We start from the raw sequence: 26,364 nt of genomic DNA on the forward strand, positions 1-26,364 counted from the left end.
TGCACAGAGCCCATCACCTCTTTTTTTATGTCATCCTTCTCGCTAGCTACGTCTTCCATTCAACTTTTTGTGTTTCTAAGCTTCTGCACACTTAGACACAAGGATCAAATACGTATGACCTAACTTAATTTAGTTGATCACATCAAAACTACCACGGGATACTTACAGTATCAACACAAGGAGAGCACAAAATGGGAGAAAGTGACTACTGTGGTCGCCAAAAGGAGAAGAAAAACTAGGGCAGTGGCTAGGAAAAAGTGGAAAGAAGGGAAGAGGGAAGGCTGTATACGAGGAAAATAAAGAGTTGAGAAATAAGATTACATTTTTTTTGTTTTATACTTAACATATATATAAGGTTTTTGGACCCTGGGCAGGAGCTATAGTAGCCCTGGCCCATGCCTTTCTGACTCCACCCTGCTCCTCGCCCTTAAACTCTGAGGTGCAATGCGTTTCTGACTCCGTCCTCCTCCTCCTCCTCGTCCTTAAACTTTGAGGTGTAATATGTCATGATGAGATTTGAACTCTCATTGACAGATTTATCTCTTCTTTTACCATTACATCATAATCTGAGGTAAAAATTCATTTCTTTAATCTATAATACAATCAATATTTTAGTATGGATGAATATGGTAGAGTTTGTGTCTATGACAAAGTATGAAAAAAATAATCTATTTTCAAGATTAATTGGGTAAAATTTAAACACCTAGATTATATATAAAAAAAGATTTTCTTGGGATAAATCAAGATTGATCAAAGATGAAATTTCAAATATTGACCAAACTTAATAGAATTTTCACAAACCAAAGAACTTGACTTAACTATATAACTCTTACCCTGCCTCACTGTATAAATAAAAATCTAGATTTTTTTTTTCAAAAAAAAACTAAAAACACTAAAGTTAAATTTTAAAATATTTAAAATACATATAATGTGCAATTTCTTAAAACAGCGAGGACCCGTTGCAATTATTACATTTCCCCGTTCCCAACGCCCAAACCCTGCTGTCTGCTTTCCTGGGCGCTTCTTAAACCGATTGCCACCCGCTGCCCTAATTCGCACCATGGCGCTCTCCGGACTCCCACGCTTCCTCGCCTCCAGGCAAGTAGCCACTCCCCTTCTTCTTCTCTCTCTCTCTCGATCGATTCGTTTCCTTTTCCGACAAGCTTTCGATCTTCTCGCTCGCCATCTCAGTCCACGCCGAACCGCGCCAAGAGCCTCCGGGCTGACTTCTCGTAGCGCGTCCAATCATTGGGTTGAAGATGATCGTAGCTCGTTAACTTTACTTGACTTGTTTCCCCTCATTTTTCTTGTATGAATTCTTGGTTGTGGTAAGCTGTTCTGCTTGGAGGATGAAGTTCGTTTGCTGATTGGGGTGATTTGAATGCTGATCTAGGCTTTTGGATGCGGGCACTTTGATATTTAGGATAAGCATTTAATGTTGCATGAAAATCAAATATGCTTTACTTGCAAGGTCAAATACAAAGAGCAGTTTCACTTCTGCAGTTCGTCTTGGTTATGCACTTTCTCAATGTGCAACGGACACTAATGTGGAAGTCATTGAAGTTCTTCAACATCTTTCATCGCTCATTTTGTTGAAGTCATTGAGTTTGAGGTGTAGATTGGATATCATATCTTGCCTCTCAAAAAACTTTGTTTTGATACACTGAGTTTTTATGTCCAGAAAACTGTTCATACGGAGGTAGCTATTGAAATGCAATGAAAGTCATGCGTGGTGGAAGCATATGCAATATACTTATTGTTCGACAAAGGAATATCAAGATGGTCAACCAACATAAACTTGGTCAGGGTATTTGAGGTTTTAAACCTTTATGACCAATGATAAATCTTTGTATAGATTGTATTTTTTCCAACTAAATTGGGGCACAACATTAGCACATTAATGTTGAGATAGTCGTTAAAGGAAAGATTCAAGTGTCCTGCCTTTAACTTTTTGATGCGAACCCCGACGAACAATGCCGCGAGACCCAGCAACAATAAGATTTGGAACTCAGTTCCGGGATCGTCCAAAGGAGGTTTCGAGGGATGGAATATTGACCCGTTGATTATAGAGAATCAAGAACCAATATTATGAGAAAATGGAGAATATCGACCCAGTAGTTATAACAGAACCAAGAACCGATATTATAAGAGTGCTGAGAAATTACAAGTGCTCACCCGTAATCCCTACAGAGTTGCTGAAGAACAACAAGGAGGAAAACTCTCTCAAAATAGAATGTTTGCTGCCCTCTTTGATATCTACTCAAGACATTATATAGAACTAAAAATGGTAGTTTCCAAGGCATGGAAAGAGAAGATAATGAATGCAAGTCTTCATGCAAACTCCTTCTAGCTGTTCCCCACTTGGGAATTCGTCCAAAATGTAGGTGACATTCAATGACACACCAATTCCAACCAAAATGGTGTGTTTTCCCATCATTCTAGTATGGTATTTGACTAGGAACATGTTGCATCATGATATTCCATTCTTCCGCAGCTGATTGGCCCAATTTAGGTTCGACTTGTATGAAGTTGATCATTCGGCATGGCATCGACTGTAACTCCATAGCCTGCCCTTCCAAGATATGAGCTGTCAATGCTTGCACAACACGTTGAACTTGTTTGACCTCTGTTTTTGTTATCGGCTCAGCTGGCACGTGCAAGTCCCCTTCATGCTCCTCTTGGTTCGGGACGTACATCTCGACTTGCAGTCCCGTTTCATTGGCTTGGAGCTGATCCAGAGTTGTATCATCCCCCCCTTCCTCAAAAGGATTCGTCCTCGAATCTGAAACAAAAGGGGAAAGATCAGAAATATTAAAGGTTGAACTCACTTGGTACTCACCTGGAAGATCCAACTTGTATGCATTGTTGTTGATTTTCGCCAGTACTTGAAATGGTCCATCACCACGTGGGTTCAGCTTGGATTGGCTTCGTTTCGGAAATCACTCCTTTCGAAAATGAACCCAGACCCAGTCTCCAGGTTGAAAAGTAATCGGCTTTCATCCCTTGTTGGCACGGGTTGCAATCTGCTCATTCCTCCTCAGCATGTGTTGTCTTGCCTTGTCATGGATCCTTTTCACCAAATCAGCCTTTGCTTGACCTTCAAGGCTAGCAATCTTATCCACAGGTAATGGAATTAAATCTAATGGAGTTAATGGATTAAAACCATAGACAATCTCAAAAGGTGAATACTTAGTAGAAGAATGTGTAACCTTATTGTATGCAAATTCAATGAATGGTATGCAATCTTCCCATGCTTTCAAGTTCTTCCCAATGGCAGAACGCAACAAATTTCCCAAGGTTCGATTAACTACCTCGGTTTGCCCATCAGTCTGTGGGTGACAAGTGGTAGAGAATAACAACTTTGTCCCCAGTTTTCCCCACAAGACTCGCCAACAATGGCTGAGGAACTTCACATCTCGATCACTAACAATTGTTCGAGGGACCCCATGCAAACGGACCACCTCCCTAAAGAATAAATTTGCCACATGTGTAGCATCATCAGTTTTATGGCAAGGGATAAAGTGTGCCATTTTCGAAAATCGGTCCACAACCACAAGAATAGTATCTCGGCCATTCCTAGTTCTAGGCAAACCTAACACAAAATCCATTGACACATCAGTCCAAGGGTGGCTAGGCACAGGCAAAGGCATATAAAGTCCATGTGGTTGCACCTTAGACTTGACTTTCTTACATGCAATGCACCTAATGCAAATCCTTTCAACATCTCTTTTCATATGAGGCCAGAAAAAATGTTTTTTTAAAATGTCCAAGGTTTTCACAGTTCCAAAATGCCCCATTAATCCAACCCCATGTGACTCCCTAACAAGCAATTCACGCATAGAACTTTGGGGAACGCAAAGTCTATTTTCTCGAAACAAGTAACCATCATGCATATAGAACTTATCAAATGTACCCTTTTCGCATGCTTTAAAGATATCAGCAAGGTCAGCATCATTCACATACAATTCCTTCAGGTGCTCAAATTCAAGAAACTTTGACCCTAAGGTAGAGATAAGGGCGTACCTGCGTGACAAAGCATCTGCTACCACATTCTCTTTTCCTTGCTTGTATTGGATCACATAAGGAAACATTTCAATGAATTCAATCCAACGAGCATGTCTACGATTCAATTTACCTTGGCCTTTCAAATGCTTTAGTGACTCATGGTCCGTGTGAATGATGAACTCCTTGGACCACAAGTAATGTTGCCATGTCTCCAAAGCTCGCACCAATGCATAGAGTTCCTTGTCATATGTTGAGTAGTTCAATGCTGCACCATTGAGCTTCTCACTGAAGTATGCAATTGGCCTCTTTTCTTGCATAAGAATGGCACCTAAACCAATACCAGAAGCATCACATTCGATTTCAAAAGCCTTAGTAAAATCGGGTAGAAGTAGTAAAGGAGCAGTACTTAGCTTTTCTTTTAATGCGCTGAAGGCTTTCTCTTGTGAGTCTCCCCACTTGAATCCAATATTCTTCTTGATGATTTCCGTGAAAGGGGTAGCTATGGTGCTGAAATTTGGCACAAACCTCCTATAGAACCCGACTAAACCATGGAAACTCTTTACTTCAGTGATGGTGCTAGGGGTAGGCCATTCCCTGATAGCTTTCACCTTCTCCTCATCAACTTCCACGCCTCTGGAACTAACAACAAATCCAAGAAAAACAACCCTATCTACGCAAAAGCTGCATTTCTTAAGGTTAGCAAACAATTTTTCATGCCTCAAAGCTTCAAGCACACATTTCAAATTATCAATATGGTCATGCAAACTCTTGCTATAGATCAGAATGTCATCAAAATAAACAACAACAAATTTTCCAATAAATGCACGTAGCACATGATTCATGAGACGCATAAATGTGCTAGGAGCATTTGTCAATCCAAATGACATCACTAACCATTCATATAACCCCTGTTTTGTCTTAAAAGCTGTTTTCCACTCATCCCCTTCCTTAATTCGAATTTGATGATACCCACTCTTCAAATCAATCTTAGAAAATATAGTGGATCCATGTAATTCATCAAGCATGTCATCTAAGCGAGGAATAGGGTGACGATACTTTACCGTTATTTTGTTTACAGCTCGACAATCCACGCACATCCTCCATGTCCCATCTTTCTTTGGAACCAGCAGCACAGGCACAGCATAGGGACTCATGCTTTCACGAACATGTCCTTTAGTCATAAGTTCTTCAACTTGCCTTTGAAGCTCTTTGGTCTCTTCTGGACTACTTCGATAAGCTGGTCGGTTTGGAATGGAAGCTCCCGAAATGAGATCAATCTGATGCTCGATTCCTCTTTTGGGTGGTAACCCAGGTGGCGTATCTTCGGAAAAGACATCCTTGAAATCCTGCAAAAGAGACATCACAGCACTAGGCAAAGAAACATTATGGTTAGCCAAAGAAAGATAGGCCTCCCTGTATAGAAACAAGATCATCGGTCTATCGGAGTTATAAGCACTTTTGATCTCTCTTTCTTTTGCATAGAAGCTCATTTTTCTTTCTTCTTTCTTTTTCAAGGCTGAACTCTCAATCTTTTCTTTTTTTCCACTCTCTTTTTTCATTCTCATTCCACTATCTTTTTTCTCATTTTCACTCTCATTTTCTTTTTCTATCTCAGCCACACTTTTTCCTCTTGCTGCAATAGACTTTTTGATCTGGATCTGTTCCTTAAATACTTGACGAGGTGTCAAAGGTGCAAGTGTAATGTTCCTACCATCCTTGCTGAAGCTGTAGCGGTTCTTGTACCCATCATGCATGGTCCGTCTATCAAATTGCCATGGCCTTCCAAGAAGCAAATGGCTAGCTTGCATGGGTACAACATCACACAGAACCTCATCCGTGTACCTTCCAATCGTAAATGAAATAAGGACCTGCTTGGTTACCTTCATTTCTCCACTGTCATTGAGCCATTGGAGTTTATACGGCTTTGGATGCTTCAAGGTAGGCAGACCAAGCTTGTCCACCATTAACTTGCTTGCAACATTAACACAGCTGCCACCATCAATAATCAAACCGCATACTCGATCTTTCACATGGCAGCGGGTGTAGAAGATGTTCTCCCTTTGCAGCCCATCATCGTCTTCTTTGGCTTGCATATGGAGAGCTCTTAGCACAACAAGAGCTTGGCCATCAACAGCAAGCTCCACATCACTAGTATCTTCAACTGATGGAGTGGACTCATTTCCTTCATCTTCCTCTTCAATTTCGATCTCCCCATTATCCAATATGATCATTGATCGCTTGTTTGGGCATTGAGAAGCAATATGACCTGATCCTAAACAACGAAAACATTTGATGTCACGATTTCTTTGAGGTTGGGAAGATGAGTTACCCCTATCTTTGTTGCTAGGTTGTGTCTTGGCTACATTCGTCTCTCCCTTTGATTTTGAAACTGCTTTCTCAGTTGGTTTTGATGATCCCCACTTCTGCTTCCAAGGGGATGAACTCGCAGCCTCATACTTGGAAGATGATCGCACTCCTTTCTTGAGTTGTCTTTCAACTTTCATTGCCATGTGTACCACATCGTCAAGCTCCACGTAGTGATGCAGCTCAACAATATTGGCAATCTCACGGTTCAGGCCACAAATGAACCGAGCCATGGTCGCCTCTCGGTCCTCCTCAATGTTAGCCCGAATCAAGGCTATCTCCATCTCCTTGTGGTAGTCTTCCACAGTCATGGACCCCTGCTTCAGACTTTGCAATTTCAAATGTAAGTCCCGATAATAGTGAGATGGAACAAACCTTCTTCTCATAACGGCTTTCATACCCTCCTAATTGTCGATGGGAAGCTCACGGTTTCGACGTCTACTCAGGGTCAGCTGATCCCACCATATAATGGCATAGTCGGTAAAAGCCACCGCAGCAAGCTTCACTTTTTTCTCCTCCGAATAATTGTGACAATCGAATACTAGCTCAACTTTCCTCTCCCATTCAATATAAACATCAGGGCCATTTTTACCTTGAAATGGAGGAATGGACAGCTTGATGGTGCCCATGTTACGATCTACGGCTTCCCTTTCTCGGTGTTGCCTTTGAGCATGCCTTGGTCTTTCGCGTCTGATAGCCCTAGCCCTCCTCCAAGTAGCATTGGAGTCTACTTCATTGCTCGCCCCATCATCATAGTCATCATCTGGGACATTTGGAGCAAAATGTGGCCGCGGGTCGGGTCTCCGAGGCCTAGGTAATGGCTCTTGCTGAAGTTGTTCGAGCCGATCCTCATGCCTATCCAGCCGATCTCGAATCTCATTGAACACGACATTCATGCGCTCAAATTGTTGCTGCATAGCCCGCATGATCGTAATCTGATCAGCCGCTCCTCCATCACTCGGATCAATCCTGCCACCGTGCTCTTGAGACATAGTGAGCTGCAAATGAAATATTACAAACAAAGGGGAATCCTCACTCACTCCCTCACGTGTTGCACTCAGTTGGAAAAAATACTCGTGTTTCACTCAGAAAATTGAGTTCTCTCTGCTCACTTGTTTTCCTCCAAAAAGTTCTAGAGAAACTAAGCAAGTCAAATAAGCAATCACTTGTTCAACCCAACAAACTCAGAACACCGATTCTAGGCTCAATTGGATCAAGGTTACGATGTCAATCAAGCAATGATGGAAAGACGATATGAAGTAAACAGAAATGATGATATGATAAAGCAAAATAGAATAAAGCAAATCAAAGCAGCACAATGGAGATGGTAAGTAGAGTAGAAAAAAAATGCAAATGGAAATGGAATCACGGCAGCCACAGATGGCACTAGATGTATATCACGAGATGCAGTCCAACAAATCAAACGATCTTTGTTCTTCCTTTTCTTTTCTGTTCACTCTTTTTTTTTTGTGTTTTTTTTTTGTTCTTTTTGTTTTTCCTCTTCTTCTTTTTTTTTTTTTTTTTTTTTTTTTGAAACAACTAGAAAGTAGATGAAGATAACAAGATGAGTATGGACTGATGTGATAAAAATATAAACACTACGATAGATAGATAAACCTGATTTGGAGCCAAGCTCTGATACCAAAGATGATGCGAACCCCGACGAACAATGCCGCGAGACCCAGCAACAATAAGATTTGGAACTCAGTTCCGGGATCGTCCAAAGGAGGTTTCGAGGGATGGAATATTGACCCGTTGATTATAGAGAATCAAGAACCAATATTATGAGAAAATGGAGAATATCGACCCAGTAGTTATAACAGAACCAAGAACCGATATTATAAGAGTGCTGAGAAATTACAAGTGCTCACCCGTAATCCCTACAGAGTTGCTGAAGAACAACAAGGAGGAAAACTCTCTCAAAATAGAATGTTTGCTGCCCTCTTTGATATCTACTCAAGACATTATATAGAACTAAAAATCGTAGTTTCCAAGGCATGGAAAGAGAAGATAATGAATGCAAGTCTTCATGCAAACTCCTTCTAGCTATTCCCCACTTGGGAATTCGTCCAAAATGTAGGTGGCATTCAATGACACACCAATTCCAACCAAAATGGTGTGTTTTCCCATCATTCTAGTATGGTATTTGACTAGGAACATGTTGCATCATGATATTCCATTCTTCCGCAGCTAATTGGCCCAATTTAGGTTCGACTTGTATGAAGTTGATCATTCGGCATGGCATCGACTGTAACTCCATAGCCTGCCCTTCCAAGATATGAGCTGTCAATGCTTGCATAACACGTTGAACTTGCTTGACCTCTGTTTTTGTTATCGGCTCAGCTGGCACGTGCAAGTCCCCTTCATGCTCCTCTTGGTTCGGGACGTACATCTCGACTTGCAGTCCCGTTTCATTGGCTTGGAGCTGATCCAGAGTTGTATCACTTTTGATTCTGTAACCGAGTGTACGTAAAATACATTGGATATTGTTTCCTTTTAGATAATAGTTTTGTAGAAGGTCCCTTTAAGTTGTTTCAGATATCCAACAAAGATAGCATATTAATGTTGAGATAGTTGTTAAAGGAAAGGTTTAAGTGGCTAGTCTTTAAATACAAAGCACATGGACTAGGTGACCTATGGTGCCATCTATGCAGGCATGCATATAGTCATATATCTTGGCATCATAAACTCTTTTCATCCCTTAGAGCATCCACAATGCATCACTATTATAACACCCATCATCTCATCAAAAAGCATGGGTCCACGGTCACATATTCATTATAACAACATATCTCTTTCACTCACATTTTTTTTAACATTAACACTCATTATTTATGAATCCCACCGTCCACTCGATCATCTTAAAATTATATAATATTACATAAATATATTTTAAAATATTTAAATTATTATTATTATTATTATTTTTAATAATAATAGTACTTTTAAAAAAAATTACTATTTTAAAAAAATAATATAAAAATTTTTACAGTTAAAAAAAAAAAAAGATGAGAGAGGGGCGTTCAAAGGTGTTAATGCCTTTGAACGCCTCCCCCTCTCTCTATCACTCTATGATGCCCACTTACAATTGAGAGGGGGTGTTAAATGGGTATTATAATGCTCATTTTACACCCCAATGTGGGTGCCCTTAATATTGGTAATATATTATGTATCTTATAGTGTATAAATACATATATTTTTGTAAACAGAAATATTGATTAGATAGCTTCAGTATACTTTGACAAAGACGTGAGTCTGATCATAAAATCTTAAAATTTTCTCATTCTGCTAGCTATATAGTGATTGATTTATAGTGTATGAGTATTTATTTGATTAAAATTTGTCAATGAAACCGAGCCACAGATATGTGGTGAGATGTTTTAGCAGAAATACATCAATCGGACAAGATATTGCAGCATTAGATGGTCTTTGGGAAGTAAGATGTTCTAAATTGTGAGGCTCTTATGAAACAAATGTCAATTTCAAATTGACTGAAGGTTGCAGGTGATAGTTGCTAGTTATGAAAAATGATTAACTGTTGGAGATTGATCTAGAATTTCCTGCATAGTGGTCTCTTTGTCTCTCAGTCTATCTATTAATTTTTTCTATCAACTTTCCAGAACCTTGGGTAGAGCTGCTGAAGTAAAGGCACCACTATGGTTGATTACGCATGAAATTTCTACATCTGGACCTGATCTTGTAACTGATGGTTGTGTCGGATAGAAGTTTAATTGTATTTGTAACCTAAACAACAGTATTTCATGGACTTTTTTTTAAAATGTAGCTGGGAGCACCTCATTTAGAAGATATGCAAAGTACACAGTTTTCAAAGGAAAAGCTGCATTGTCGTTGGAACCAGTTCTACCAACTATCCGTGAAGTGGATGTATTCTTTTGAATGTTTGAGTGCTTCTTGGTGTTGCTGTGTAGGCATTAATTCAGTGTTAAAACTAACCTAATTCTGTGCCAGTCAAGGAGTTCTAGAGTTTTTAAGAGAGGCTGTGTTGTGCTGAAATTTTATCCTGCAATTGCACTGCAGAAGTATGATTGGAAAAGGAGGCAGGTAACGAACACAGTCCTTATTCCTTCTGAAGTTTTGTTGAAGTATTTCTGCATTATGTTATATTTGCTTCTATTGTTTACAACATTTTCCTGGATTTCATATGATCTTGTTTCAGAATCACACATCTTTGACAAAACAGCTTAATTGGATGATTTATTGTTTACAGGTCTTTGCTTTATCACCTACTGAAGCTGGAAACTTAATTGCTTTGGGTCCTGATGAATCATGTGAATTCTTACATGATCCTTCATTGAAATCAAGGTTTGGGGATTGATTATACCCGTTGATGTAATATTTTCATTCTATCATTTAGCAATTGAATTTTGCAGTCTTGAAGGTCAAGTGAGGAAATCACTACAAGTTTCCCCCTCGGCCAATGACAAGGGATATTTCCTAAACTTGAGTAAGAGATTGGAAATTGTTTATTCTGTGAATTTCGAATTGAATGATTGAAAGATCAGGATATTTCTTTTGACTTTGGCTACTCTTTGTTTTGTTATTTTGACAATTTTGGGGAGATTGTTTTAAAAGAGATTAATTTCATTTACTTCTAGTTTCATAGATTGAATGTAATATTTAATTATTTTCAAATTAAGGGGAATAAACCTTTATTGTTTATAGTTTATACCACACAAACAGGCTTCAAATTATCCTTAAATTGGTTTAGTTTGGCCCTTACAATATTAAGAAAGTTATCTATTTGTTGAGACAATATATAGGCAATTGATATAAAATCATAATTTTTGCAAGTTCAATTAAGTCAGTCAGTCTATCCACTATATTCTTTGTTCTGACTACAAAACCCAAGATTCATAATCACATTATTTTAGATCTAATTTCTTTTCATCAACTATGTTATTCAGCTTAACTTTTAGGACTAAGAAAATGCTTGATAGATGAGGCAAAAGCACTTTAGTGTTTATTTATAAGAATAGAAGTGGACTACAATGTTGTACTAGTTATATGTGGATTAAGTCAATGAATTGTACTATCAAGCCTTTGAAAAAGGTGATTGAGGAGAAATAAGTGGAAAACATAAACTTTTGGAAATTACTTTAGTTTTACGCATAATATTTTTAATTTTAGTAAAGCATTTAATGGAGGAATATTGATAAAATGAGTAGGATTTATATGATTTTATTCATGTGGGTAGATCTTATGATATTAATAACGTTATTGCACATTGTTATTGGTTTTAGGAAAGAAAATAGCATTTAGTAATTTATTGATGGGGTTAAAATGCATGAATAATAATACACTAAATATCGTAGAACTACTTTTGGTTTATCAAGTTTACATCAAAGGGTAGCTTAATATTATATAATCTTTTACAACAGATGAGCTTATTAATTGTATTCAAGTTGTGCTAATTGATGAGGGTTTAGATTGATTAAACACAACTTGAATTGTGCCAAAAAGTTGTGAAACTAAAGGTTCTAGCTAAGTGAACTATATAGTGAATATATGAAATATGTTTCAAATTTTTTTTTTTTTTAAAAAGTCAAATAAGTTGAATGAAGAGGAAATCGGTGTAAATATGTTGGTCATGTTGGGCCATTATGCAACAACACATGAAAGATTGATTGAAGATGTAATTCATATGATAAAAGTTTGAGTGGTTATAATGGACAGGAGCTTTTGGGCCAATTGTACTTGTTGCAATATGATATCTTCTTATATTATCTATCGTTTTAGAAATATGTCTGATGGAAATAATATGGGCCACACTTGTTGATAGTTACTCCAAATAATTGTCTTTGCTGGCTGCTATTTTTTTATTAGTAAACCATATTCTCCAAATTTATTCATAACTTGCACAGTGGTTGCAAACAAAATCCAGAATACAAATGAGCGGCTTTCTATTTCAGTTACTAAAGCTGAGTTCGCTGTCATTCGCACAATATTAACTGTAAGATTCTTGTTGTATGATAGTTTTTTTTTAAGAATTTTTTTGTCATTCCTCGTATTTTCCTATTGCCTTGCATTTAATTTGTTACCATAGGCCAATTCTTGAGATACAAAGGATATTGGCCGGATAGTATTTCCATATTTGAGATGATAGCAGTAGTCTGCACCACAAATAGGCTTATGTAGGATTCCTTGCTCTTGAAATTTAAATTAGCAAGTTATCTTCTTAATGTTGTAATCAAGTTAGTTAGGATCAAGATCCTACGAAGGAATGGAAAGAGGTCCATACATTCAGATTGGAGGATTGTAAGATCCTGCAGTTTAATCAAATTACTTTAGAACTAGACATTTATAATTAATCATATCTTGTATAAGTGTCAATATGTAGTTTTACTATGGACATGTAAAAAATATCATTCCAATATAATGAAGCATAAACAAATATATGAAACTAAATGCAATTTTACAATGTTCTATCTTTATATTGCAAATAACAACGTATAGTAAGTGTATTATAAATATAAGGTGCATGATAATGATAAGTTAATGAGATATATCTAATTTGGTGTTAGAAGAAATCTTATATGGTTGAAGAAATTCTCAAATTATGACACGAAAAAAGTCCTTTGCTATAGTTAATGTCAATCTTTAAAATGTGTAATTGAATGAAAATATATTCTATCAAATCAATGTTGTCATTACCAGGATCCTGTGTAGGAGCAATAACTAGGCATAGGATCGGATTGTAGGTTCATAAGATCCTAACTCAATTTAGATCACAATTAGGATTTGGTTCGTTCGTTTAGGTTAGTTTGGATCCTAAGATCTGAAGTTCTAGATTGCAATTTTAACAACGGTGGTAATAATCACAAGAAAGAAAAGAACTAGCCGGATTGCAAGAAATGAATGAAGTAATTCCTTAACTTGGATGTTTAACAGCACTTTTGATCATGGCTTCAAGTGCCAATCAATATCACTTGGCACGGTTAAAAAATATCATTTTGATTGGCAACCAATACAAATGGTTTTAATGGACTTGTGTAGTAATAACTTGTGACCTCCACCTTACTGGTTTTGAGTTCGTGTTCCATCTTCCGTCTACTATGTCTTCACTGTCTCTTCTCCTTCTATCTTGGCAACTCGACACCGCTTTCACGTCTTCTAATTGCTATAGACATATATTTGCAGGAAAAAATCAAGTGGAATAGGATTGTAGGATTAAAAAACATTTAACTTGATTTTGTAATGCTTGAAAGTATGCCAAATTATACTGAGTGATACTATTCTGAATCCTTATCGTTCTGGCCTAAGACAACTCCAACACAGCAATATTTTGAACCTTGCTTGTGATTCAACCTTCCTTCCCCTTTTGTTGTTAACCTATGCATATGCCCAACATTTCATAGATCTAGTTTTGGTTTCCAATTCTATGCTTTTGAATTGGAATTTTTGTTTTTAGCAGAATAACTGACGGATTCTGGGAAAAGAATTACTAACACTTGTCCCTACTGATATAACTATAAACACATCCTAAATAAGATACATGCATTAACGAAATTTTCTTATTAACATAATTAAAAACCATAAATAACCAAGTAAATTGTACTGTATTGTTGTGATCAAATTAGAGTAGCCAGATGGACTCATTCGAAGTGTTTGGTGATAGGTTTATATAAGGGATCTAGGCCATAAGAAGCTTCAAGAAGTGGGAAGAATGGTCCATATTTTTATGGACCAAGGAATGGACTACATAGAATTGCGGTCAGATCATGACTGCGATCCGACCGCAATTGATTGCAATCTCTCGTTGGGTTCATTGTCCCCTCCAGGTTATAATTTGGGTCGGGACAGGTGGCTAGAGGCGGTCCGAAAGCCACCCTTGCTCGGCACCTAGCAGCCTGGTCACTTGCCCACCACTAGCGGTCTCTAGCCATCCGTCCTAACTCAAACTATAACTTGGGGGATGCTGAACTTAAGGAGAGATTGTAATCAATTGCGGTCGGATTGTGATCACGATCTGATCGCAATTCTATGTAGTTCATCCCTTGATCTAATTCTATGTAGTTCATCCCCTGATCTACAAGAATATGGACCAGGAGATCTGGTCTCGTCAAAATGTGGTTACTGAGGTGCTTCTGTCTTTGTCAAACTGTCTTAGTGGTCTTTGAGAATAGTGGCATTTACAAAAATATATTCCAAGATTAACTTATAAATATTAAATTTATCTCACTATTAAATTTTTTAAAACATACCCCAACAATTTCTTATGAAAATACCTGACCATTTTTTGAGGAACTTAGTTTATTATGAAAGTGATCCACAAATAAGTGATCTTTACATACTAAAGGATAATTCAGTATATGAAACTCTAGTCATACGGGTCTTAAAAAAGGATCTATTGTATGTAATCTTATTTTATTTTTTGCAATAAACTATTTTTAGGATTCTAACTCGTAACTTTTTTGTCATAAAGCAACAATTTTATCGTTGTACGGATCTCCCCTTCAAGTTATCTTTACAGACTAGCCTAAGAAAAAAAAATATACAGAGATCAGTATTTACTATGTTTTATATTAATGATGTTTAAACGATCTCAATGGTGTGGCATCATTTAATCACCTTAACCTTGTTAGCAATCGATCATCATTGATGTTGCTTATATGAGCGCCTTAAGATACAATAGACAAACATAACTTCAGGTTCGCTCACCTCTTAAAAATGTAGAAATAAAAAGTAGAAATCACACATTGCCAACTTGAAGGACTACACAGAACTAAATTGGAAACAACTGAGCATAATTGCTCTATTATTTGAATTAATTAGGCATGGAATGAGGGAAAAAGATTAACACAATGAAAAGTTTGACATTAGATTTAATTGCACAGTTACAATACAAGTGAATATATGATATAAATATAGCCCGATCAAACATATTTATGCATCTGAACCTAGAGACTCATGCAGTATATAGCTTTTCCTTTTAGGAATACTTAGAGATTTAACTTATTTTTTCATATGCATCTCTACTTTAGAGATTTTAGTCAACCCACCCCAAATTGTTGGAACCAACACAACTTGATGCTATTCTATAATATCATTGGCCATTCCTTTTAGATCTGTTTTATTTCGTAAGATTCTAAACACTGGTTTATGATCTCTTATTTTTCAACAACATTGACCACCTCAACCATTCCAATTTCCATATGCGATGTCAAAAAACTGTATCTTTATTGCTGCTATGTTTTTCCTTTAACATGAGGTATATAATTGAGTTTTCTATATAACTAACACATTGCACCTAATTTACGATAGGGCTAACTCTTCTTTCCTAATGGTCCATCTGCATGTTTTATGTACACGCACTCATATATATACCTATACAGTATTTCAAACATGGATGGCCACCATACTGAAATTTCACTTGTTGGTAAAAAATTGTTCTTTGCCTGTCATCAAACAAATTATTGTTCCTTGTCATATATATTTAACTCGTATCATTGTTCTCTTTTGTCCTTTAGTATATATTGCCACATATTATAGGCTGGTCACAGGCCAGGAGATCGCAATTGCCTGGCACTGCATCAAACCTGCACAAGCAATTTGAGAGGCGGCTAGATCCTGCTTCCAAATGGGAAAACTAACTTAGATCTTGGTTTTCCAGATGATCTGTTAGTTACAACAAATCAGGCTCATGTTTTGAACTTGTTGGACGCTCGATATGGTCCACAAGAATTTATATTGAACATCAGTAGGTTAAATCACAAAGGCATGGAAATTGTATGTTTTGGTGCAACTTTCCCTAAAATGAAGGCAATAACTTACGGTTCAATGGTTTTTTTTACCTGTAGTAACTTTGATTTGCTGACGCACTGGTATTGGTGATTGAAGCATCAATTTCTCTATGAATTTCATGGACTAACATGTAGCTTAAAGGAAAAGAAACTGATCTTAGAAATGCTTCGAGGATGAACTAGTTTGGTATTCGTCATCTAAATAATGTGGTTGCATTTGCCACCACAAAATGCTCTGTGAGAAGTTACACAAAAATATTTCCACTCTTTAATCATCAAATGCTAGCAAAGTTTAAAGATCTTCAACTCAAGTTTTTGATAGATGGGATGACCCATCATATTGATTGAGCAAAGTAGGCCCAACGAATACTTTTGGTGGATCAGTGTTTGACAGTATAGCATATATACAGTAGAAAATGTAAACTAAGAGCTTAAGTGAACGTAAAACCTTAATGATGGTATTTACAGTGTAAGTCCGCTTTTGACAGATAACTTGCTTGACAAAGCAAAACGTCAACCGAGAGCAAGCGGGCTTCTAGAACATCAAGGAAGAAATCTACATCAGGATATTACATCCTATGTAACACTTTTAAAATACTATATATGGAAACTCTAGACGAATTTGGCAGCAGTGGCAAGGAAATTGCAGTTGGAAAGTGCAAACGCAACTTTGCCATAGAAGACGGGCTAGAGAAGACGGGCTAGAGATGTGAGGAATTCATTGGTGATGGCAAGACTGCAGCAGTTTAAGTGATATGATGTAATGAAGCCGGACACCTGCAGTGAACAAGCGTTTATCAACCTATACAGAAGGAAGCATAGATGAACTCCTAGAGCCTAAAAAAAAAAGATCGCAGCAAGACTATCCTCTATTTGAGCTCAAAAGTGAACCAATTTAAGGACAGAGAAAGTGAACCAATTTGAGCTCAAAAGTGAACTCCTAGCGTTTATTTATGTTCCTTCAATGTATATGTGTTTGGTTTTTAATGTTTATATTAGAAAATAATAAATTAGTCATAAATCATGTTTATAAATAATATTAATAAAAAAATTTATAAATGATATCCATTAATAAATTTCTTATAAATAAATTTACAAATAAAAAAACTCTTAAAATAAATATAAAACAAATTATTCGGTTCTCTTTCGAGCCCATTTCAACCGTGTAAGCCCAAGCCCATTGACCTCTGCCATTTATATATATATATACACCTGGAGCAAGACAGTCCACTGTACCTCTGTTTTCTCGATCCTTTCCAAAATCCTACTGGAACTTAACTCCTCCGTGTTCAACCACCGATGGCGGAGTCCGAAGTGGAGGTGGCGCCGTCCGTTGTAGAAGAAGTAGGAGAAGGAATTAAGGCCTCCGGAGGAGCGGAATCGCCGCAACTCTGTGAATCTGACGCCACGCCTGACGAGATCGTACCTGCCGCCGCGAACCGCAAACGAAAACTTGATGATCTGGAGCCCTCTCACCACGCTGATGGTGCGCCAGACAAGAAGCAGGAGTTCTCGACCGAGATCCCCTCCCTAGCCGCCGCCGAGCCCGGATCGGGCGACGGTGAGGTAGCTGGGAGCGCCTTGGTGGAAGATTCTGGTAATTATGCTGTTATCCTTTCATAGAGTACTCACTGGTTCCTTTTCTTTGCGATGTGTGTCATGGATACGCTGGTTGTTGAGCAGATGAGGTAAAAGCGGGCCATGCAGAAAATGGCGACCAAAATCTAGAGGTGTCAGAGGCTGCTGAAGTGGAAACGGATGACCAGGTTGAACAACAACAGGATGGAACCGATGGCTTGGGTATTTATTCTTTATTCTTCTTTGTCGATTGCTGATCGATAATGACTATATATGGCTAGTTGTTTCTCCTTTGGGCCATAACCCCTATCGTGTTAGTGCAATCATTGAACACAACTATATCTAGTGTAATGTGGTCTAGTAGATTAGATAATTTGTGGTTATTAGTTTTTCTCTGCATTCTTCATTCATTGGGATGCTTCTTGATTTTAGTTTGTTTTGTCTTGAGAGAAATAGATAATGGCATAATGTAAGTCATTTATAAATGTTAGTGTATGTAGTGCCTGCTGAGACGGGTTGAAGGGTTGATCGGACGTCTGGTGGGTAAGTTGAGATAAGTCACGGGAGGGGAGTGACTATGAGGACGCATTTCCGGGAAGGGAACTTAAGCGCCGATCCAACTCAGAACTATTTCGGAACTTTAAGTTGAGATCTTGGCTAGATTCCGGTCGCGGTGAGACGGAATCTAATTACTACTCTATTCTTTAACTGTGCTAACATTTTATTTTACAGGGTAGTTTGCATTTTACTTCGGACTAACTCTTTTTTGCAGGTTGCTAAAAAGTGGAGGTCCGGGCGCCTGGAAGGGATCCGGGCTCTCGGAATGCAAAATTTATCCCCAACGAGCTTCGCCACGTGGAGCGCCTTGGTTGGCTCGACTACGTCACATTCAGGGCGTCCGAAGGGATCCAGGCGCCCCGAATCTCCTATATAAGGAGGGTAAAGGTCAGAGCCAAAAAACAACAACGAATGATCCGCTCTCTTGTGCTCCTGCAACGCTCCTCCAACAAAGTGCTACTGTTTTCTTTTTCTAATTATTGTCGGTATTATTTCCTTAATAGCATTTGTACTTAAACTTGTAATATTTTACGAATTGCTAGTGGATTATCCAACGAAAGTACTCGATGAGTGTGGACCTTGGAGTAGGAGTCGACATAAGCTCCGAACTAAGTAAATTAATTCTGTGTTAGCTTTGTTGTGTTTTTCACCTATTCCGCTGCGTATTTACTCGCTCAAGTTTTTAATCGATATTCACTCCCCCCCTCCTCTGTCGAATTTACGATCCAACAACATACTTATTCATTTACTCACTTCCTTTCAAGCAAAGCAAGCATTGCAATCTTGCATTGGAGAGTTCAAGAAGCTTCCTCGGTTCGGAGGTCTTGCGATTTGCAATGCTGCTATCGCAAGATAAAAGTTGTTGTATCTTGGGAGACGATTGCCGTATTCCGTGAGCACCGTGTGCGGGGCAAATTCGTCTTAAAGAGATAGAGTCTAACTCTAACCTCGACTTAGCCGAAAACGGTGGTATGCTATCATTCTGCCTGCACTCAGTTTGCATCAGCAATAAAGGACCCAACATTTTTAAGACGAATTTGCTTCGTGCAAACTGTTGGCTGGAATCAATAACGTTCCAACCGCCATTCCAACCGGAGAGAAGTCGGAAAAGTTTAATGGAGCCGACTTCAAAAGATGACAACAGAAGATGTTGTTCTACCTGACAACATTAAACCTCGTACAGTTTTTGCATGAAGACCCGCCAGTCGCTATGGAAGGTAATTCCAATAGTAAGGCTGTATGCGATGCGTGGTCGCACGGAGATTTCCTGTGTTGTAACTACGTTCTCAACGCATTGGGCAACGCATTATATAACGTGTATTGTTCAATAGAGACGGCAAAATCTCTATGAGAGTCACTTGAAAAGAAATACAAAACCGAAAACGTCGGGTTGAAGAAATTCATCGTCGGTCGATTTTTGGATTTCAAAATGCTGGATTCCAAGAGCGTAATATCTCAAGTCCAAGACATGCAACTGATAATGCATGATCTAGATGCCGAAGGCATGAAGCTGAACGAGTTGTTCAAAGTAGCTGCGGTAATCGAGAAACTCCCTCCGTTGTGGAAGGATTTCAAAAATTACCTAAAACACAAGCAAAAGAAGATGAGACTTGAAGACCTAATCCTAAGGCTACGAATAGAGAAAGATAATCGAAAGATGTCTGACTCTAGAGGAATGAAGCAGGTAGTCGACGAGATGTCCAACCTAGCTGAGCCAAAAGACAAAAAGCCGAAGAAATCCAAAAAGAATGCTCAAGGCAAGAAATTCAAGGGCACATATTACAACTGCGGAAAGCCATGACACATGTCCAAGGATTGCAAATGCCCAAAGAAACCAACCAAGAGTCAGAAGGATGTTGCGAACCAAGTCATAACTTCTGACGACATGGAATTGGATCTCACTGCGGTCATGTTTGAAGCTAACACGGTGGTGGATAACCCGAAGTAGTGGTGGATCGATCCTGGAGCAACCCGTCATATCTGTTCTAATAAGACGATGTTCTCCAAGTATACTCCGATAAGTGGAAGAAAACTCTATATGGCCAATTCCATGACATCCCCGATTGTCGGACTCAGGAAAGTTGTTCTGAAAATGATGTCTGGGAAAGAGCTAACGCTCATTGATGTGCTCCATGTTCCCGATATCAGGAAAACCTAGTTTCTGGATCAACAATTGTTAAGGGTGGTTTCAGACTAGTGTTACAGTCAAACAACTTTGTACTTATGAAAAATGGTGTATTCGTAGGTAAAGGGTATTTAGAACAGAGTCTGTTCAAAATGGTTGTAATGACTGTACACCATGAATTTGATAATAATAAAATAAAAACTTCCAACTATGTTGTTGAGTATTTTAATTTGTGGCATGATCGACTTGGGCATGTCAATAATAATACTTTGAAATGTCTCGTCAAGTTAAATTTATTACCAAACGTCAATGTTGACGAAACATACAAATGTGAAGTGTGTGTAGAAGCAAAAATGACGAGACTACCTTTTCATTCGGTGGAAATGTCAACGACTCCTCTAGAGTTAATACATAGTGATCTATGTGACTTAAAATTCGTGCATACTAGAGGAGGTAAAAAGTATTTTATTACTTTTATCGATGACTGCACGAGATTCTGTTATGTCTTTCTTTTAAGAAGTAAAGATGAAGCATTAGAAACTTTCAGAACTTATAAAACAGAAGTTGAAAATCAACTTGATAAACGAATTAAAATAATTCGTAGCGATAGAGGAGGAGAATATAGTGTACTGTTTAATGAGTTTTGTTCAGAATCTGACATTATCCATCAAACAACGATGCCTTACTCGCTTCAATCAAATGGTATTGTCGAACGTAAAAATCGGACACTAAAAGCAATGATGAATGCTTTGTTGATAAATTCAAGCTTACCCCAGAACTTGTGGGAGGAAGTTATACTATCAGTAAACCACATTCTCAATAAAATCCCTCACAAGAAAAACGATAAAACACCATATGAACTATGGAAAGGCGGCGAACCATCGTACAAATACCTAAAGGTATGAGGGTGCTTAGCAAAGGTTGAAGTACTTAAGCCAAAGCAAGTAAAGATCAGACCTAAAACGTTCGATGCGATATTTGTCTGATATACCCATAACAGTAGTGCATATTGATTCATAGTTCACAAGTAAGACATTCCTGATATTCATGTAGGAACAACCATAGAATCTCGGAATGCGATATTCTTTGAAAACATATTTCCAAATAAGAAGAGAAACGTTCAAAGTGATAACAACGGAAGTCCTAATGAAAATGACGTTTCTGAACTTAGTTGTCGTAAAAGAACTATTGACAATCAAAGCGAAGAGCCACATCGGAGCAAACAAGCTAGAGTTGAGAAATCGTTCGGGCAAGACTTCATGACTTTTATGTATGAAATGGATCCAAGAACATTAAGCAAAGCTCTATCTAGTTCGGACGTCCCAATGTGGAAAGAAGCCGTCAATAGTGAAATCGAGTCCATCATGAATAACCATACTTGGGAACTAGTAGACCTTCCTTCTGGTACCAAACCATTAGGTTGTAAGTGAATACTAAAATGCAAGTATAAAGTTGATGGATCAATTGACAAATATAAGGCCAGACTTGTAGCCAAAGGGTACAAGCAAAAGGAAGACCTTGACTACTTTGATACCTATTCACCGGTGACAACGATTATATCCATACGAGTGCTGATAGTCATCGCATCACTGTATGACCTTGAAATACACCAAATGGATGTTAAGACTGTGTTATTAAATGGTGAGTTGGAAGAAGAAAACTATATGGAGCAACCCGAGGAGTTCGTAGCTCTAGGAAAAGAGGAAAAGGTGTGTCAATTTGTTAAGTTGTTGTACGGACTTAAACAAGCGCCTAAACAATGACACGAAAGATTTAACTAAATAAATGTGACAAATGCATTTATGTCAAAAGCACACCTGAAGGTCATGTAATGATCTGTCTATACGTAGATGACATGTTGAGTGCTGTCGGAATTCCGTTCTGTTTCCCCTGTACAAAAATTTATACAAGCATAGAACTTTTCCTAACAACCCATGTGTTTTTTAGAAGTTAAACTTGGATTACAAACGAAACTTAATATTATTAATCCAAGTTCAACCCATGTGTTCATCAGAAGTTAAACCATATTACAGAAGTTGATTAAATATTTATTTCAAGGATTGACTTCCAAGTCGTTGGTGAGGCACTCGACCTTCTTAGGTATGAGAGCATCCACCACTTCCTAGACAAAGCATTTCAAAGAAATTGAATATTTAAACTCCTTACAGTAAACCCTAGGTTTAACTATAGAGATCTCAATCGAAGCACAAGATCGCTAGCCTCTTGTATTCATATTTCAGGATTCATACAAAGGAAAACTAAACTAGTACACAACAGAAACAATTAACTAGTTATATCTTTCTTTGCATCTTAAAGACCTCTTGATCTTCTGTTGTATCCTCTCCTCCTCTTGGGCGTCGTGTGGGCGACGATCTACCAAGACAAAGACACCCGACCTTCTCCTTCCTTTCCAAACTCTCGGCCACAAAGAATGCAAAGCGAAGAGGCACCTCCTCCTTCTTCTCCTCTAAGCAACCGGCCACCAAGTGCTTCTTCTTCTCCTTCAAGCCGTGACCACCAAGGTGAGATGGGCACCGACCCTAGAGGGAAGAAAGGGAAGAAGTGGGGCACTGGCTTAAAAAGAGATAGATAGAAGAAGAGGTCGGCCACCAAAGAGAATAAAAGAGAGAGAACTTAGGTTATCTTTGGGCACCACCCTCCTCATCTTTTATATTCTTTGCTAGCGGTAAAAAAGGAAAGTTTTAATAAAATTTTCCTTTTATTTCTATTGTGGATGGTTTACGAAAAAAGGAAAGATTTTAATAAAATTAAAATCTCTCTTTTAAACCATTGTAAATAGTTATAAAAGGAAAGATAACAAAATTTGGTTTTAAACAAAATCTTCCTTTTATTTCTATAATAGTTGTTTACAAAAAGGAAAGATTTTAATAAAATTAAAATCTCTCTTTTAAACCATTGTAGATAACCATAAAAGGAAAGATTTTAATAAAATTTTATTTTAAATAAAAACTTCCTTTTCTCTTCTTTTATGGTATGGTCGACCCCTTGCTTGGACACCAAGCAAGGCTTGGCCGACCCACATCTTGGGCACCAAGCATGGCTTGGTCGGCCCCTTGCTTGGGCACCAAGCAAGGATGTGGTCGACCCCTTTCTTGGATAAGAAGGATAATCAAAATGGGTGAATGCGAGGCTTTATAGAGGTTACAACAGGGACCTAGAGGAGGAATTGGTTTTGACCTCCTGATGAGCTTGAGCTTCCTATGTTTGACCCGAACACTCAACTCAAGTTCATTAATAATAACTCATACCACTAAAGAGTTATTATTGAACTACCGCACCAAGCCTATATTAAATTATGAGCTCCTTCTTATCATGAGTGCGTTAATCTCCCTGTGTTTAAGATATCGAATGTTCATTAATTAAATGTGTTACTGACAACTCACTTAATTAACATCTAGCTCCAAGAGTAGTATCACCCAACTTCATTATTATGTCGGACTAAGTCTACCTGCAGGGTTTACATGACAATCCTTATGAGCTCCTCAAGGGGACATTATCAACCTAGATAACTAGGACACAGTTTCCTTCTATAATCAACAACACACCATATAAATAATATTATTTCTCAACTTATCGGGCCTATTGATTTAATGAATAAATCTTACTCTTTGATAAATTAAAAAAATAAATATTAAATATATGTGCTTGTTATTATATCGAGATTAAGAGTACGCACATCCATAATAACAGAGGTTCTGTTCTTTTATGCAGTCAGTATAAAAGGAACAACCTCAAATGGTCTTGCTCAATACACGGATAGTGTACTAGTGTAATTTTATAGTCAAGATAAACTAAGACAAAATTACACTACAACCATTCCAATGTTTGTCCCAATCCATTTTGGTTGTGAGCTACTATTTATAATTTATAAAGAACCGATAACATGATCTTTTGTGTGACACCACACATCATGTTATCTATAATATAAATTAAATGGATAACTGCATTTAACGAAATGCAGACATTTGACTAATGTGATTCTCATTTCAAAATAAATATTTATACAAAAAGCTACGCTTTTAATGTACATTCTAATACGACATGCTTATAATGAACAGTAATCATGAGGTAATCATGAGTACAAAGAAAATGTTGATCAAGAATTTCGATATGAAAGACATGGATCTAACAGATGTTATATCGGGAATTAAAATTCTCAGAACATCCGATGGGATAGTTTTGACACAATCCCATTATGTAGAGTCAGTATTGAAAAGGTTCAATGCGAATGATCTCTCTATAGTGAAAACACCTATGGATCTAAGTCAACACTTAGCGAAAAATCATGGTGAGGCCATATCACAATTGGAATATTCTCGGATAATAGGTAACTTGATGTATCTCACAAACTATACACGTCCGGATATTGTCTGTACGGTCAACAAGCTGAGTCGTTTTACGAGTAATCCAAACGACACCCATTGGAAAGCATTGATACGAGTTCTTAGATATTTGAAATATACTATGAACTATGGATTACATTACGAAAAGTATCCTGCTGTCTTAGATGGATATCAGATACAAAAGATTCCAAATCTACTAGTGGGTATGTATTCACAATCGGTGGAGGAGTGGTATCTTGGAAATCCACAAAGCAGACATGAATAGCTCGTTCAACTATGAAATCTGAGTTTATAGCATTAGACAAAGCAGCTGAAGAAGCTGAATGACTGCGGAATTTCTTGGAAGATATCCGAGCTGGATGAAACCTGTGCCCGTCGTACTTATACACTGTGATAGGCAATCGGTGATTGGAAGGGCACAGAGTAGTATGCATGATGGTAAGTCTCGACATATACGTCGTAGACACAATACCATTAGGCAGTTGATCTCAAACAAAGTGATTGCAATCAACTATGTCAAGTTCAAAGATAATTTGACAGATCCTCTTACGAAGGGGCTAAGTCGAGATTAAGTATACTGCTCATCGAGAGGAATGAGATTAAAAATCTACAAATAAAAATGACTGTAACAGTAACCCAACCTTGTTGACGGGATATCCCAAGATCTTAGTTCAATGGGAAAATGAAGTTACAGAAATTGTGTTACAACACACGAGATATATTATCATTATCTCTATCCCAATCGTAGGATGAACTTGTGTTGTCCTACCATATGTAGTGAGGATAAGCTTATGCTTTTAATGACCTCTATACCTTTATAAGGTGGAGTATGGTAGGATACTCTTGATAGAAGTGTCACCTATATGAGTGTAAAAATTGACTGTTTCAATGAAACACTCATGAATCCAAAATGGTATCCATGGCTAAAACGGAACCAACCATGAGAACCCAAAGTAAGATAAATCTTTGTGTGAGTTTATTATCTCAGTATACACAAACAGCAGAGCAATAATGCAATAATATAAGGAGATGCTTGAGATAAATCTTTGTGTGGGTTTACTGTCTTAGTATGTATAATATAATATATGAATACGCATAAATTAGTGTCTCAAACCCATAAATTGAATTTGGTAAGAGTGCACTAGACTCATACAATAAAGCAATGCAAGGGGATGCTCGAGAATTGCAACAGCAAGCTACTGTAATGAACTCTGTCTTATAAAAAATTAATTTAATTTTTTATATTGAATATTAACTGATAAAAATAAATACTACACTTGATTTTAGCTAAAAGGTCGAGAAAGATATATTTTCTAGTGTTGTGGTGTTGTCAATTATAAAATATGGGATTAAGGAGAACCATAACAGTTCATATTTTTATATAAAAAATAATCTGAAAAAATTATATTGAAAAAAAGATATTAACATAATTTTATTTTATTTTAGACTTCACCAAAATTAATTAATAAAAATTCAGATTCTTAATAAAATAGTAAAAATATGAATTTAATTCACATTCCATATTTGAAGAATTTTCCCATTTAGAAAGAGGGGGAACAAATGAATCGTTCTGAAATGCATTAAAAAATGACAGATATATAAAATCTTT

The 26,364-nt window shown here is 37.5% G+C and overlaps 2 protein-coding genes and 1 pseudogene across 8 annotated transcripts; 2 read left to right on the top strand and 1 right to left on the bottom strand.

Moving 5' to 3' along the window:
• Positions 1–958: 958 nt before the first annotated feature.
• LOC121981542 (single-stranded DNA-binding protein WHY2, mitochondrial-like) lies at positions 959–16,245 on the top strand. Of its 3 annotated transcripts, none has more exons than XM_042534113.1 (8): positions 959–1,098; positions 9,990–10,078; positions 10,154–10,254; positions 10,339–10,431; positions 10,598–10,692; positions 10,761–10,834; positions 12,252–12,340; positions 15,858–16,245. In XM_042534113.1, the coding sequence occupies exons 1-8, from the start codon at positions 1,061–1,063 to the stop codon at positions 15,978–15,980; spliced, it is 702 nt and encodes a 233-aa protein (XP_042390047.1). In that variant the 5' UTR covers positions 959–1,060; the 3' UTR covers positions 15,981–16,245. The 3 variants fall into 3 exon arrangements, with proteins under 3 accessions (XP_042390047.1, XP_042390049.1, XP_042390048.1); XM_042534115.1 differs by having other exon boundaries at positions 15,880–16,245; XM_042534114.1 differs by having other exon boundaries at positions 15,891–16,245.
• Positions 16,246–17,360: 1,115 nt separating this feature from the next.
• On the top strand, positions 17,361–18,828 carry LOC121983189. 5 transcript variants are annotated; one of them, XR_006112421.1, is made up of 3 exons: positions 17,361–17,727; positions 17,814–18,381; positions 18,481–18,828. XR_006112421.1 is itself a non-coding variant. In XM_042536144.1 (3 exons), exons 1-3 carry the CDS (start codon positions 17,430–17,432, stop codon positions 18,226–18,228), a joined length of 444 nt encoding a protein of 147 aa, XP_042392078.1. In that variant the 5' UTR covers positions 17,361–17,429; the 3' UTR covers positions 18,229–18,828. The 5 variants fall into 5 exon arrangements, 4 of the variants coding, with proteins under 4 accessions (XP_042392078.1, XP_042392079.1, XP_042392080.1 ...); XM_042536144.1 differs by having other exon boundaries at positions 17,814–17,930; positions 18,200–18,828; XM_042536145.1 differs by having other exon boundaries at positions 17,814–17,930; positions 18,209–18,828.
• A 7,058-nt stretch (positions 18,829–25,886) lies between these two features.
• LOC121983409 lies at positions 25,887–26,063 on the bottom strand (annotated as a pseudogene).
• Positions 26,064–26,364: the final 301 nt, after the last annotated feature.

This window comes from Zingiber officinale, chromosome 5A (genome assembly GCF_018446385.1).
Source record: "Zingiber officinale cultivar Zhangliang chromosome 5A, Zo_v1.1, whole genome shotgun sequence".
Classification (NCBI taxonomy): Eukaryota; Viridiplantae; Streptophyta; class Magnoliopsida; order Zingiberales; family Zingiberaceae; genus Zingiber; species Zingiber officinale.

What these genes read in the sequence shown, in the direction of transcription:
- LOC121981542 (XM_042534113.1), top strand. Translation starts at nt 1,061, where the DNA reads ATGGCGCTCTCCGGACTCCCACGCTTCCTCGCCTCCAG. An exon ending in ACCTGATCTTGTAACTGATG is followed by an intron (nt 10,079 to 10,153) that starts GTTGTGTCGGAT and finishes TTTAAAATGTAG; the next exon opens with CTGGGAGCACCTCATTTAGA. An exon ending in ATGATTGGAAAAGGAGGCAG is followed by an intron (nt 10,432 to 10,597) that starts GTAACGAACACA and finishes TATTGTTTACAG; the next exon opens with GTCTTTGCTTTATCACCTAC.
- LOC121983189 (XM_042536143.1), top strand. Translation starts at nt 17,430, where the DNA reads ATGGCGGAGTCCGAAGTGGAGGTGGCGCCGTCCGTTGTAGAAGAAGTA. An exon ending in CGCCTTGGTGGAAGATTCTG is followed by an intron (nt 17,728 to 17,813) that starts GTAATTATGCTG and finishes GTTGTTGAGCAG; the next exon opens with ATGAGGTAAAAGCGGGCCAT.